Source organism: Cetorhinus maximus, chromosome 3 (genome assembly GCF_964194155.1).
Source record: "Cetorhinus maximus chromosome 3, sCetMax3.hap1.1, whole genome shotgun sequence".
NCBI lineage: Eukaryota > Metazoa > Chordata > Chondrichthyes > Lamniformes > Cetorhinidae > Cetorhinus > Cetorhinus maximus.
In genome coordinates, this window is record NC_135881.1 from 121,755,752 (window position 1) to 121,772,233 (window position 16,482).

At 43.2% G+C, this 16,482-nt stretch overlaps 1 protein-coding gene across 1 annotated transcript in view; it reads left to right on the top strand.

Annotated features, from left to right (window-relative positions):
• Positions 1-16,482, top strand: part of LOC144678871 (dynein axonemal heavy chain 11-like) — a 552,140-nt gene that overhangs the window by 81,040 nt on the left and 454,618 nt on the right. Inside the window, exons 11-12 of the mRNA XM_078538870.1 lie at positions 3,091-3,215; positions 12,447-12,642. Of these exons, the coding sequence (XP_078394996.1) occupies positions 3,091-3,215; positions 12,447-12,642 (321 nt within the window). The remainder of the gene's footprint in view (positions 1-3,090; positions 3,216-12,446; positions 12,643-16,482) is intronic.

Here is a 16,482-nt window from a genome sequence, read left to right on the forward strand (position 1 = left end):
CACTTCTCTGTCAGAACAGTCACATTGGAATCCTTGACTCTTCGACAGTTTTGCTCGATAAATTGGCAAGCACATTGGATAAGAACGTATGAACATTAAAAAATTTGAGCAGGAGTAGACATTTGGCTCCTTGAGTATGCTCTGCCATTCAATACGATCATGGCTGATCTGATTATGGCCTTAACTCCACTCTCCTGCCTGCACCACCCTGCCACCCCCAAAAAAACCCTGACTCCCTTGTCAATCAAAAATCTGTCTAACGTAGCCTTGAATATATTCAATGATCCAGCCTCGGCTGCTCGCTGAGGAAGAGAATTCCAAGCATGTGATGCACTTGTGGAACTAAATGTAGCTGAATTGCTGAGTGGGAAGCCCCTCAAGGGGCATAGCTGAAGTCTGTCAAAATGCCTCATACTCCGCATTTAGTCATTCCTGTGCAGAATGGATAAATGAAACTCCGAGTCAAGTACTTCCAAGCTAGATCCTGAACGGTGCAGAGAGTAATTCTATTGTAAATTCATTCTCTGAACGTGGGTGTTGCTGGTAAGGGTGGCATTTATATTGCCCAACTCTGTTGTCTTTCTGAAGGTGGTGATAGCCTGACTTCTCAGACAGCTGCAATTCATGTGGTGAAGGTGCTTTTAGGTAGGGAGTTCCAGGGTTATGACCCAGCGACAATGAAGGAACGGCGATATATGTCAAAGTCAAGTGTTCTGTCAGAATCAATGTAAGAAAATATTTATGAAGTCGAGAAATGAAAACCGCATTTTGCCAATGATTGCCTGGACATTTCCAAACTATTTAAACCACGTTTTTTTCTGAACAAACCTCTCCTTTCCTTAAAATATTGAGAGAACCGCAGAACTTGGACTGGAATGCATCACATATAAGTTTGGTTTTATGATTAGTTCAGACATCTGCAGAGCACGTTTTAAAATAAATGCAAAGAATATCTTTAAGATCATGTTTTATTTTAAGCTTGAGCAGAATGAATGCTAAAAAGAATTGGGATTTCTAATGTTTTCAATACGACATCTCAGCTTTGTCAGGTAAGTAGAAGCAAAGAGTGATTGTTACGGATCGAGGACAGTTTAGAGCATTTTCTGAAGCACGAGCATCAATTACTTCTAAATACACTGAAGTGCTCAAAGGTGAAAATGGAGATTTTGGCTTAGAAACAAGGTCTGCATGCAGCCACTGCTTCAAACACCAACTGAAGCTGGCAGCAGGATCACAGAAAATTGGTCTGGCAGCCTCATTTGCTTACTAGCAGCCAAGTATGGGTGCCAGTCACAGCTCCAGAGGCAGCTCGCTGGTCACTTGGTGCAGCATGATTGGCTGATATCCTTAGAAGAATCGGGGAGGTGAGCAATCAGGAGTAGAGTTCATGGTAACCAGCACTGGATCCCCTGTTGGACTTATTTTTCTGGGGGCAGTCACCAACAGCCACTTTAAACTCAAAGTGATAGAAAAAGAAAATAAATATTTGCATTTCTATGGTACCGAACAGCCCACAACACTTAACAGCTAATGAAGTTATTTTGAAGTATAGTCACTGTCGTTATGTAAGAAATGTGGCAGCCAATTTGTGCACAGCAAGCTCCCACAAACAACAACATAGTAATGATAATCTGATTTTGTGATGTTGATTGAGGGATGAATATTGGCCTTGACACCAGGAATAACTCTCCTGTTCTTCTACAAAATAGTGCCAGGGGATCTTGACACCTGAGCAGGCAGATAGGTGCCTCAATTTAATGTTCACGTGAAATACAGTAGCTCTGACAACGCAGCAGTCCCTCAGTAATGCACTGGAGCATCAGCATGGATTTTTGTGCTCAAGTCCTGGAGTGGGACTTGAATCCACAACCCTCTGACTCAGAGGCAAGAGTGCTACCAGTTTTGCCATGGCTGGCACTTAAACAACAGAACAGGGCTCCATCTAAATGGTGTAAAGATAGAAACAGTGGAAGTCCAAAGTGACTTGGGGGTCCAAGTACATAGATTATTAAAATGTCATGATCAGGTACAGAAAATAATTTAAAAGGCTAATGGAATGCTGACCTTTATATCTAGAGGAGTAGAATACAAGGGGGTGGAAGTCATGCTTAGCTATACAAAGCCTTGATTAGACCACACCTGGAGTACAGTGAGCAGTTGTGGGCACAACAACTTAGGAAGGATATTGGCCTGTGGGGGACTCTATAGTGTAGATTTGCTAGAATGATACCTGGACTCCAGTGATTAAATTCTAGGGTCATATGTCCTGGAATTTGGAAGATTAAGTAATGATCTGATCAAAGTTTTCAAGATATTAAGGGGAATAGATAGGGTAGATAGAAAGAAACTATTTCCAGTAGTTTGGAAGTCTAGGAGTAGAGGCCATTGTCTAAAAATTAGAGCCAGATCTTTCGGAAGTGAAATGAGGAAACACTACAACTCACAAAAGATAGTTGAAATTTGAAACTTATGCAAATAGAAGTTGATGACAGATCAATTGTAAATTTTAAATCTGACACTGATAGGTGTGTTAACAAAAGATGTTAAGGGAAATGGGGCAAAAGTGGGTATGTGGAGTCAGGTCACAGATCAGCGATCTCAATAAATGGTGGCACAGGCTCAAGGGGCTAAATGACCTACTCTAGTGTTCCTATAAGCTAGTTTGATTGCTAAGCAGTCAGCTGCAGTCAAATGTTACAAAGGTAGCTTGAAGTATTGTGCCCCATAGTTGAGTATACAAAGTGCGGTATCCCTGTTTCAGTTACATGCCCTGGGCACCTATTGAAGAGCCCAAACCAATATGATGGGCCTGCCATATTAAACCATCCCGTGTCTGTTGTATGCCTGTAACATAGTGTCGTGCAAGCCAATTTCCAGGCCAGTGTTTTATTATTTTAGCTTACTGTTTTTTTCCAATTTGCTTTATGGATTGATTATGGGGTGCACAATGCAGTTTAAGAACCGTTGGTATGACAAATTTATTAACTAATAAAATATTGAAAAATGAGAGGAATAATGTAGTCTATTTCGTAGGGTTTAAAGTCAAGATTTGTGTTTGTTTAATTGTATGTCTATGTATCTGATAAACAGAAAGAAAAAGGTGCTGAACTATTAAACAAGAACATGCCTGCAACTTCAGGAAACTTAAAATGGGCCAAAGAGCTTAAGGAAAGGATTCAAATACCTTGGTCAAATTTCAGGCTTATTGATCACATGTAAGTGTGTATGTATTTATGTATTAAGCCATAAAATAATTATACGTTTTTTATGGAAAATCCTTCATGATATTTCTTTGCAATAATTTAAGATTAGGCCCCAATTTTCAGTAGCTTCCCACAACTGTTTGTCTTCATTAAACAGAAGAAATACTTAAAAATGTATGAGTTACATACTGTATCACTTGTATGTGAATACTATTCCTTTGGGAAATATAGCCTCCACAAATTGTCTATCAAGACCAACAAAGCCTCACACTCAGAAAGTAACAGCCATACTACAGGAAGCCTCCACTTGTAGCTGACATATGGCAACCGAAAGTGATATCTCTGCCTGAAACCTTTTTTGGGAGCAGGTGACTGCTTTGCTAGAAAAAAGGGAGGAAAACTTATTGCACGATTGAGGAGCAGCAAGAACATAGTTTCTGCTATTGTAATTTCTGTGGGTCAACTTTTACTATAGGTGATTGAGGCATACAAGTATAGTAGGACTCAAAATTGAACAAACCTTTGAGGAACAATTTCTGGAGACTTATATTATTTACTAACCCAAGTAATGTGCCCAAAGACTTTAAACTATTAGCCACTGGAAGTCCCACAAATAGTGCTTAATACTTCACAAACAGAGAGGTTGGAAGAAATTTTAAAGCCCAGAAATGGATGGGTTTGAGTCAGGTGGGAAGTAACAATAGAAATAAATCTCAAACCTGAACCCACCCCACCTTGAACATGCCCATTTCTGCGATCTTCTCCCAATCTCCAACCTCTTTCACAATCTTCTCCCTGACCCATAATCTCTTCCTCCTTCCTCTCAGCTCCCTGATGTATTGTCTGGTGATGAGGGCCTACCCACCAAACAGCCAACCAACTTGTCAACCTGGCTGCTGTAGCTGGGAAATCAATTCCAAAAATGCGAATCAGCTCCCATTATTAAATTTGACAGGACTTGAGGGAAACCAATTCTTTCTGCCTTCCCAACTGCTAAACTGCCACCCCACTTCTTTCCTGCATCCAAGTTAATATTGGGACTGTTATCTATCAGTATCACCACATGCTGTTCCTCTGCCTTACACATCCTCACTGGGTTGACTTTTAAGAGGTTATTTCTTGATCCAGTGCACCAGCAGAACCTGAAGCTCGTGTCAGGAAATCATGACCACAAAGTCTGTGATTTTACCTTCACCAATTTTAATGTATGGGAAACAAAAAGACCATAGGTGGAATTTAATGCCCTTCCCCAAGACGAGTTTGGAGGCGGGTGGGTATTTAATTGGGCGGGAGGGTGCTAGGTGGGGACCCCGCTGCTTTTCTGCCTCTGCGCCCATTAAGTCTTGGGTGGGAAGGCTCGTGGATGACCCTCCCACCATGCTACCAATTGAGGCCCTTAAGTGCGCAATTAATGCCTGTTTCATGGTCTCATCCCACCGCCACTAGTATTCAACCAGGGCCAGGGGTGGGGGACGGCGGGGGGAGGGTTGGCAGTCGCCACATGGAAGGCCCAAAAAGCAAAAGTTTATTTGCGGACTACTAGGCGAGACCCTTGTTGTCAGATACTCAGTGCCTGATGGAGGGACCCGGGATTGGGAAGGGGCTGTGAGCTGACCCCAACCACTCTCCTGCGATTGTACACTCCCCACCCCGTTACTGCCATTCCTGCCCATCCAGCACTCACTCACCAGCAGGTCTGGGTCCCCTGGTGATCCTAGGCCTCCCCTTCGGTGCATTGGTGGCAGCTGCAAATACTTCTGTCGATGCTGCCTGCAGTGGACAGCTGCCAGCCTCTGATTGACTGCTCGCTCTCGAGGGGGCGGGATTTCTGCCCCTGGGGTCCTTGATCCTGGTGAAGGTCTGCTGCTGGCAACTTAAGTGCCTGAGGGAGCATTTAATACCGGCGGGCCTTTCCCAGAGGAGGGGACGCAGGGAGTGGGACCCCCATTGCAAAATTAAAACCCGCGTCACACGTCTGTGATTTTTCCAGATGCATTTCTTAGGAGTCCTGATTTCCACTAATGCTGGTGGATCATGAAATCACTCAGCAAGATTTACCTTCTTCTTCTTCTTCTTCTTCTAGAAGTCTTCTTCAATATGTTATTATTTCCCAGGGCTTCAAACTAGAACTCCTCAGTCTTTATTTCTTAGTCTTTACTTACTGCTAAGTTCAGTCCCACTTAATCCATCTTGCTCATTTAGCTTTTTACTCTTTTTTTAACCTTAAATATGAGTCTTTGCCTTGGTTTCTCCGTTGGAAAAAGCAATGGCTTTAATCTCACGAAAATATTTTGTAATTTTCATCAAATGCCTGTCTATTTTAACTTCAGATTTGTCTCTCGGACTCTTAGTTATGTATCTCTGCTTGAATGAATTCCTTACACAAGAAGAAACTTTATATACTCTGTGGTGACCCATACAACAAGCTAGTGCTTAAAAATCCTAAAGATTGAACATAAAAATTTAGGAAATAGGAGCAGGAGTAGGCCATTCAGCCCATTTAACGAGATCATGGCCTACCTTCCACTTCAACACTGTTTTCCTGCACTATCCTTGTATCCCTTGATGCTTTTAAGATTCACCTCCCCATGAGTGAAGAAATTCTTTCTCATTTGTCCTAAATGGTCTGCCCCTTATTCTGAGACTGTGCCCCTCCAGTCCTAGAACCTCATCGAGGGGAAACACCCTTCCTACATCTACCCTGTCAAGCCCTGTAAGAATTTTGTTTGCGTGAATGAGATCACCTCTCATTCCTCTAAACTCCAAGAATAAAGGCCCAGTCTTTCCTCATAGGACAATCCCCCCATCCCAGGAATTAGTTTGGTGAACCTTTGTTGCATTCACTTTTTGGTATATCTTTCCTTAGGTAAGGAGACTAAAGCTGCACGCACTACTCCAGGTGCTGTCTCACCAAGGCTCAATATAATAACGGTCAGGGATCTTTACTCCTATACTCAAATCCTCTTGTAATAAAGATCTATATACCATTTGTCTTCTTAATTGCTTGCTGTACCTGCAAATTAGCTTTCAGTGACTCATGAACAAGAGCACCCAAGTCCCTTTGAAGTTCAACACTTTCCAGCCTCTCTCCATTGAAGAAATGCTCTGTATTTCCATTTTTCCTACCAAGTGGATGATCTCACATTTCTCCACATTGTATTCCATCTGCCAAATTTTTACCCATTCACTGAACCTCTCCAAAACCCCTTGAAGCTTCTTAGCATCTCCACACAACTCTCACTTCCACTTAGTTTTGTGTCTTCTGCAAACTTGGAAATATTACATTTAATCCTCACATCCAAATGTTTGATACAGATTGTGAATTGCTGGGGCCTAAGCATTGATCCTTGCGATACCCCACTTGTCACAGCCTGCCAACCTGAAAATGACCCATTTATTCCTACCCTTTCTTTTCTGTCCATTAACCAGTTCTTAATCCATGCCAGTATATACCACCCAATCCCTTGTGCTCTTAATTTTGCTTACTAACCTCTTGTGTGAGGTATCAAGAGCTTTATGAAAATCTAAATATACCACATCCACTGGTTCCCCCTTATCTATTCTGCTTGTTATTTCCTCGAAAAACTCCAACAGGTTAGTTAAGCCTGATTTCTTTCTCATAAATTCATATTTACTCTGCCCAGTCCTACCATTATTTTCCAAGTGTCCTGATATTACATCATTTATAATAGATTCTGACATTTTCCCTACTACTGATGTTAACAAGTCTGTTGTTGCCCGTTTTCTCTCTCCCTCCTTTCTTTCTTAAACAGTGAGGTTACATTTGCCACCTTTCAATCTGCAGGAGCCATTCCAGTGTCTATAGAATTTTGAAAGATGACCATCAGTACATCTTCTATCTCTACAGCCACCCCTTTGAACACTCTCGGATGTAGATCATCAGATCCTGCGGATCTATCTACTTTAGGTCCCATTAATTTCCCTAGTACTTTTCAAAAAATATATTTTGCAATTCCTCGTTTAGATTAGCCCCTTGATTTTCCATTATTTCTGGGAGGTTTTTAGTATCTTCCTCTGTGAAGACAGACACAAAGGGCAGAATTTTCCCCCCGTTTGGGGGGGAGGTTGATGGGTGGGCGCATGTAGGCGCGCTTCCGATTGGCACCCCCGATCGGAGGCGCGGTGCCATTTTATGTGGGTGGGCCAAATAAGCACTATGCGCTTCCTGTACGGGCGGGGGGAATCCCAAAATCGAGAGTGCGTTCTTTCGCTCATGCGCACGAAAGAGCGCACTCATCTCCCTGAGGTAAGTGCAGCCTCAGGGAGATCGCCTCTACTTTTAAAAATATTAAAAATAGAAAAAAAAAATTCCCTGACATGTCCCCTCATGTGACAATGTCACATGAGTTGGGACATGTTCATAATTTCCAACAAAACTTTATTAAAATTTTTAAAACCCTACATGAAACCTCATCCCGCCTGTGGCTGAGGTTTCATGTTTTTTCTAGTTGCTGCCGGGGCTCCTGGCCTGCCCGTCAACCTTAAGCTGATTTTGCTTCCTGAAAATTTAAATGGGGCGAGGTGACGTTGGGAGTTCTGCCCAACGTCACCGCATGTCATTTTATGCGTTGGTGAGCGGGCCCCGCCCCCGCTCGCCGACAGTAAAATCCTGCCCAAAGTATTTGTTTAGTTTCTCTGCCATTTCCTCATTTCCCCGTTTTAAATTCTCCTGACTGTGCTTGTAACGGCCACATTAGGTTTTGCTGATCTCTTCCCTTTTACATAAATATGGAAGCTTTTCTGGTTTTTTTTTGTATCTCACTAGTTTACTCTCGTATTCTATTTTCCCTTTTTAAATCTTTTTCTTTGTCCTCCTTTGCAGAAATCTAAAATGCTCCCAATCGTCAGGCTTAGCATTTTTTTTTGGCAATTTTAGACGCCTCTTCCCTTGATCTAATGGAGTTCTTGATTTCCTTCATTAGGCACAGTTGGAACACTTTCCTTGCTGGGTTATTGTACATTAAAGGAATGTATTTTTGTTGTAGACTATGTATTAGTTCTTTAAATGATAGCCATTACCTGTCTATCATCATATTTTAATGTAGTTCCCCAATCCACCAAAGCCAAATTGCCCTTTGTACCTTCATAGTTTCCTTTGTTTAAATTTAAGACTCTAGTTTCTGATTGAACTACTTCACTTTCAAACTTAATATAAAATTTTATCATATTATTCTTTCCTAAATGCTCTTATACAAAAAGATCATTAATTGCTCTTTTTCATTGCACAATACTAGATTTTAAATAGCCCGTTCCCTAGTTGGTTCCTCAACATACTGCTCTAGAAAATCATCTCGGACACATTCCAAGATTTCATCCTCTATAACATTAGTGCAACTTAAGTGAGAGATTGCAGAGCTCCTTGCCTTTTGAGGAAAGGCTGGACAGGTTAGGCTTGTATCCACTGGAATTTAGAAGTCTATGTGTAGATTGAAATCCCCCATGATTACTGTATAACCCTTGTTACACGCAGCTCTAATTTGATTTATACTGTCATTTACATTATCGCTGCTGTTTGGTGGCCTATAAACAATTTCCACCAACGTTTGCTGCCCCTTGCTGTTTCTTAGGGCAGAATTTTCTGCCTGTCGGTTGGGCGGGCCCGACCCAATCTCTGGCAGGCGGGGAGCCGATCTCCGCCGGAGAAGCGGGCCCCGCCGCCATTTTATGCTATGCGCTCCCTTTGGGGGTGGGGGGGGGGGGGTGGTGGGGAATTCCAGAAAAGGAGAGTGCACTCTTTCACGTATGTGCACGAAAGAGCGCACATCTCCCTGAGGCTAAGTGCTGCCTCAGGGAGATCGCTGACACTTTTAAAAATATTAAAAATAGAAAACAAAATTCCCTAACATGTCCCCCTCATGTGACAATGTCACATGAGATGGGACATGTTCATAATTAACATAATAACTTTATTAAAAATTTTAAAACCCTGCATGAAAGCTCATCCCGCCCGTGGATGAAGTTTCATGTTTTATCTGTTTGCCGCCGGGGCTCCTGGCCGACCTGCCAACCTTAAGGTTGGACGGGCAGGTCCTTTAATTGTATAAATGATCCTGTCAATGGCTTCGATTGGCCATTGACAGGTCGGCGGGCCCACAGCTGATTTTGCTGCGGGCCTGCCTTCCTGAAAATTTAAATGGGGCGGGATGGCGTCGGGGGTTCTGCCCTATGTCATCCCGCGTCATTTTACGCGTCGGCGAGCAGGCCCCGCCCCCTCCTCGCCGACGGCAAAATTCTGCCCTTAGTTCCACTCAAACTGATTCTACATCTTGACCTTTAGAACTAGGATCATCTCTCACTACAGTACTAATGTCCTCTTTAATTAACAGAACTATCCCACCACCTTTGCCCAGCTTCCTGTCTTTCCTGAATGCCACATATCCTTGGATATTCAGGTCCCAGCTTTGGTTTTCTTGTAGTCATGTGTGTGTAATGGCTATCAGGTCATATATATGAATTTCCATTTGAACTGACAATTCATGTGAACATACAAATTAGGAGCAGGAGTAGGCCATTCAGCCCCTCGAGCTTACTCCGCCATTCAATAAGATCATGGCTGATCTGAATGTAACCTCAATCCCACATTCCTGCCTACCCCTGATAACCTTTCACCCCCTTGTTAATCAAGAATCTGTCCAGCTCTGCCTTAAAAATATTCAAAGACTCTGCTTCCACCTCCTTTTGCGGAAGTGAGTTCCAAAGACTCACTACCCTCTGAGAGAAAAATTTCTCCTCATCTCTGTCTTATATCAGCAACGCCTTATTTTTAAACAATGACCCATAGTCCTAGATTCTCCCACGAGGGGAAGCATCCTCTCTACATCCACCCTGTCAAGACCCGTCAGGGTTTTAAAGGTTTCAATTAAGTTGCCTCTTACTCTTCTAAATTCCAGTGGATACAAGCCTAACCTGTCCAGCCTTTCCTCATAAGACAACCCGTCCATTCCTAGTATTAGTCTAGCAAACCTTCTCTGAACTGCTACTAACGCAGTTACATCTTTCTTTAAATAAGGAGACCAATACTGTGCACAATACTCCAGATGTGGTTTCACCAATTCCCTGTACAATTGAAGCATAACATCCCTACTTTTGCAATCAATTCCCCTGACATTGAATGATAACATTCTATTAGCTTTCCTAATTACCCGCTGTACCTGCATACTAACCTTTTGTGATTCATGCACTAGGGCACCCAGATCCCTCTGAATCTCAGAGCTCTGCAATCTCTCACCATTTAGATAATAAGCTTTCTTTTTATTCTTCCTGCCAAAATGAACGATTTCACATTTGCCCACATTATACTCCATTTGCCAGATCTTTGCCCACTCACATAACCTACCTATGTCACTTTGTAGCCTCCTTACATCCTCTTGACAATTCACTTTCCTACCTATCTTTGTGTTGTCAGCTAATTTAGCCACCATTCCTTTGGTCCCTTCATCCAAGTCATTTACATAAATGGTAAAAAGTTGAGGCCCCAGCACTGATCCCTGTGGCACACCATTCGTCACATCCTGCAAACCAGAAAAATACCCATTTATGCCAACTTTCTGCTTCCTGTTAGCTAACCAATCTTCTTTCCATGCCAATATGTTACCCCCTATACCATGAGCTTTTATTTTCTGTAATACCCTTTGATGTGGCACATTTTTAAATGCCTTCTGGAAATCTAAGTATGGTACATCCACTAGTTCCACTTTATCCACAGCACATGTGACTCCTTCAAAGAACTCTAATAAATTGATTAAACATGGGGGAGAATTTTTCCCCTATTGGGGAGGGTTGTGCAGGGGCAGGCGCAAACCCAGTTGGCCCCCCTGATTGAGTCTGCGCCGCCATTTTACGTGGGCAGGCCAATTAAGGCTCGCCCAACGTGATGCACGCCCGGAAGCGCTGAGCGCTCCCTGTCCGGGCGGAGGGGGTTCCCTGAGCCAGGGCCTGCGCTCTTTCGCGCGTGCCTCAGGGAGATTAGTTTAAGTTTTAAACATGTAAATAAAGAAATTTTTAAAATTTAAAACATGTCCCCTCATGTGACAGTGTCACATGAGGGGACATGTCAACGAATTTTAAAAATAAAATTTATTCAATTTTTAAACACTTCATGAAGCCTCATCCCACCCGTGGATGAGGTTCCATGAAAATTGCGAAGGCCGCCTGGGCTCTTTGCTTGCCCACCAGCCTTAAGGTTGGACGGGCAGCATTCTAAACTGCTTTAATTTATTTCTTAATGGCCTTTATTGGCGCCCGCTGAACTGAGAGTGTAAATGGCGCAGGGGTGACGTTGGGACGCACGTGGGCCCTGCCCCCGCTCACCGACCGGAAGATGCTGCCCCAAATATTGCTGGCATTCAGAGACAGAGCCATTAGTTTCCCTACTGTTTTTGTAAACTCTAGCCCTATCTGCTGGTAAAGTCTTGAGTTTGCAATCACTTGCCTTCCTGCCAAACTCTGATTATCATTATCTTATGAAGGAATAAAGAACCTCAGAAGGAGGTGAAGCATTCAATGGTGGTTGGGTACCGTTCTTCACCAGGCGACATGAACTAGGAGTAAATAATTGAATAATGTTAACCTTGGGTTTAAAAACCTGAATGTTTTTAAGGAAAAGTAAACTGAAGGGAGTGAGTAATTCTACGATTTTGTTCGTTATCACAATGAAAGATTAATTAAGAATAAGAGCCTGTAGAATGGGATGTTTTCACTGGAAGAAACCATGAACATAGTATTAATTTAAGAGGGAAACAAGGATTGTGGTGAAGAGATTTGAGATTTAACATGAGAAGAACTGTCTATGAAATGATAAGATTTTTCTTAGATTAGCAGCAAATAAGTACAGATATAAACTTTCTCCCAGCGCAGAATTATTTTACGAAATGCTTGTCTTTCTCACAGTTCTAGCTTGTTATACATAACTTACAGATCTCCTGTCCCAAGTACGATTACCTGGTTATGATCCAAGCTGCTACAAAGTCTCACTGGAGCTCTGCAGCCAGCTGCTGTGTACACAGGGGCAGTCCAGGGTGATTTGTGCTTTGATTTTTTTTTTCCTCTTGCCATGTTGTAGAGAGCAACTGACTTAAGTCATAGGATAAACTATATGTAGGATGAACTTGATACAGTCAAGATTCAATAATAATTCTTTGAACTAGAATCAGATTAATTCTAATCTATTCTTCCTTTATTATGTTGTTGACAGTTGGAATGAGTTTTGTATATTTCTTTCAGAAATCTTGAAGGCCCAGAAGCTGGGACAGTATATCAAAAATATATGGAGATGCTGACTTTACTGGATGAGTATGAGGAACAGATTTACTTTGCATGGACAAGTGGGGTCCACGCAATCTGCCAGTTCAACTTGGATCAGTCGATTATCAAGCGCAATTTTGAAACTGGTTTTCTCAGTGTGAACTTTGACCATCAGGTACAATAATAGTTAATATTCAGATTCAAATTTATTAAAATTAAATTTATAAAATTAAATGCTTTTGAGTTTCTGTAGGGATTTCTTAGTTCTTCTCTGTAACTCTGATGTATGACCATGTATGTAGTTTCTCTGGGGTTTCTGTCAGAACTTCCACCAAAGTTACATCGGGAAGACACTGGTCGAAATTCTACCCCAGCATAACATGTAATTGGGTCAAACTGGAATTGTAGGAAGTGAATTTCTCACTGCCTTCCGTACAGTTTGGAGGGGAAAGAATTGGGTGCAACATCAGAAGGATGCAGCCCATCCGATATTGCCCCCATCCTCCCTCTCCAAAGAATCTACAGGCCACACAGGTTCTATGAGGAACTCTGAGGTACTTTGAATTGGAAGGGTTTGCTTCTCAAAAACTGCTTTAGGGCATCTCCTAACCTGTGGCATGAGGATCTCAAACCATGGTTATCAGCCAGCACTGCTCTCTCAATGGCTATGAAGAAGACCACTGCCATCAGATTTACAGAACAGGCTCCTTTCAGGCTACCCCAGGGGATCTCTGCAATAGGGAACTGTAAGGGCAGGCATGCAAAGGTTGCTGATGCCCAGTGCAGTGGAGCATGCTCTTCATTACTTTAGATATCTCTACTAGGCAGCAGAGAGAAAATGCGCAAAGTTCTAATAGAATTGGTGGCTTCCCCAAGAGTAATCAGTAGCATCCATATTTCTCTGAAGGTGCCCACAATACTGAAATAAAACTGGAAATAAAATGGCTAGAAAAGTAGGATGTACCACTGAATAATGAAGACCGGGTGTGGTCAGTGAGGTTCGTGTCGGCCTAGATCGTGTCAACTCAGGTCACAGACTTGCCACGCTGAAGGTTGATGAGGTTCAAAAGAGTGCAGTTTTTGGATGTGTTTGGTTTTTGGATTTACGGGTAAAGGATATAAATAGGCATATGTAGTATAGAACTTGAGTATTGCTGAAAAAAAGCATTTTGTTGAAGCTTTTTGTCTTACAGGACAATCGCAAGAATAACTAATGTCAGGGGAAGCAACAACTTTATACTGAATAAGAAGAGAGTGCTGATTGGTTGGCAAGTGGACTCTGATTACCAACCAATCAGCAGTCTCTTCTCATGCAGTATTAAGTTGTTGCTTCCCCTGATATTGGTGTCCTTGCGATTGTCCTGCAAGACGAACAGCTTTGACAAAATGTCTTTTTTCAGCAATACTCGGGATAAAGGATACTTGACCTCTATAACCAAATACTAGAAATGCCCTGGAAGAAAATCGAGTTGGAGCTTTACAAAGGAAATGTGAAAAAAACTGCATTTGTTCCTGCTGTTTCACTGATTTATTTGATATTGACAGACTATCTAATAAAAAAGGGAAAGAAGTCCTAGCTTGATAAAAGCTTCCTTAGCATCTCATGGCATTCTTAATCATCAATAATCATATAAAATAATGGATGACCATCCAACAAAAATAATTCCAACAGCTTGCAGAGCAGAAATAAAACCAAAGTGCTGGAAAAACTCAGCAGGCCTGGCAACATCAGTGCAGAGAGAAACAGAGTTAATATTTCAACTCCAACATGGCTCTTTGGAACAGCTTTTTATTTTATTCATTGATGGGATGTGGCCGTCACTGGCTAGGCCAGCATTTATTACCCATCCCTAATTGCCCTTGAGAAGGTGGTGATGAGCTGCCTTCTTGAACCGTTGCAGTCCCTGTGGTGTAGGTACACCCACAGTGCTGTTAGGGAAGGACTTCCAGGATTTTGACCCAGCGATAGTGAAGGAGTGGCGATATATTTCCAAGTCAGGTGAGTGACTTGGAGGGGAACTTCCAGGTGTTGGTGTTCCAATGTATCTGCTGCCCTTGCCCTTCTAGATGGTAGTGGTCATGGGTTTGGAAGGTGCTGCCTAAGGAGCCTTGGTGAGTTTCTGCAGTGCACCTTATAGATGGTACACACTGCTGCCACTGTTCGTCGATGGTGAAGGGAATGAATGCTTGTGGATGTGGTGCCAATCAAGCAGGCTACTTTGTCTTGGATGGTGTAAAGCTTCTTGAGTATTGTTGGAGCTGCACTCATCCAGGCAAGTGGAAAGTATTCCATCACACTCTTGACTTGTGTCTTGTGGATGGTGGACAGGCTTTGGAGAGTCAGGAGGTGAGTTACTCGCTGCAGGATTCCTAGTCTGTAATAAAAGCAAAATACTGCAGATGCTGAAAATCTGAAACAAAAACAGAAAATTTTGGAAAAACTCAGTAGGTCTAACAGCATCCGTGGAGAGAAAGACAGAGTTAACGTTTTGAGTCCGTATGACTCTTCAGAGTTGTGTTCAGAGTTCTTCAGACTCTTCTTCCTAGCCTGTGAGCTGCTCTTGTAGCCACAGTATTTATTTGGCTAGTCCAGTTCAGTTTCTGGTCAATGGTAACCCCCCAGGATGTTGATATTGGGGGGGATTCAGCAATGGTAATGCCATTGAATGTCAAGGAGTGATGGTTAGATTCTTTTTTGTTGGAGATGGTCATTGCCTGACACTTGTATGCCACAAATGTTATTTGCCACTTGTAAGGCCAAGCCTGGATATAGTCCAGGTCTTGCTGCTTTTGGACTGGACTGCTTCAGTATCTCTGGAGTTGTGAATGGTGCTGAAGATTGTGCAATCATCAGCGAACATCCCCACTTCTGACCTAATGATGGGGGAAGGAAGGTCATTGATAAAACAGCTGAAGATGACACTACCTGAGGAGCTGCTTGCAGAACAGTATGAGTTCAGGCAATTCACTGACTGGCCAAGATATCTGCAATCAATGGACATGACTGAGAGCAGTGTTAAAATTGGAAAAGCACAGCTAGAGAGAGCATGTAAGTTATGTACAGATTTAACTCCCTCCTTTTAACTAGTATACACCAATTGATATACTGGCAGCTTAGCAGCTCAAAGACCATTTGGCAAATGAGATAAAACAGTCCTCCCTGTAGCAATTGCAGCTAGTGAGTGATGTGAACAAGGAGGTGGTCTAGAAATTGACTACACAGCCTAATAGGTAGTAAGAAACATACCTATGCTTCTGACCAAAAGTGTGCCACCCGCAACATTGGGCAAGGACAAACAAGACTTTCTTTACCCAGACCTGAAGCAAGCCCTTTGCATCTGCAGATCAGGGGCAGAATTTTCAGTTTAGTGGGCGGGCGCAGTCGGCGGTCCCAGGATCGGTCGGGAAATGGGCCACCGCCCGCGATTGGTCCCCCCCCCGGCCAATTAAGGCCCACCCAGCGTGAAACGTGGCTCCCCACTGGTCGAGAAGGGCCGGGTGGGGGCCTGTTGGTCGCCAGGTCCAATGGCGACCCGGTGGCCGGTTTTAAAACAGCGCAGGCAGCCCCTTGAAAGCTGCCATGGAAGAACATCTCTTCTGTCTCTTGTTACCTAACGTGATGGAGTCGAGTGTGGCTGGAGACACCAGGCGGGAGGGCAGGTTGGGTGGGCACTTGGCCCTCAACTTTTCGGATGAGTGCCTCCCAGTCTTCCTGGAAGAGGTGGCTGCTAGGAGGGACACCCTTGTCCCCAGAGGTGTGAGGAGGAGGCCATCGCACCTCACAAAGAGGGCATGGGAGGAGGTTGCAGCTCGGGTTAGCAGCCATGACGTGGTGCGGTACAAGTGGGTGCAGTTCCGCAAGAAGTTCAATGATCATCTGCACTCAGGAAGATTGAGTACCATGTTGGCATGGATCAATGTGCAGAATTGTTAAGGTATAGCCGTCCCCCAGTGGACCTCAGGAGTGCTAGAGTCTGAGTGCCAACTGTCAATGATGCCGGAGCTGGCCAAGGGG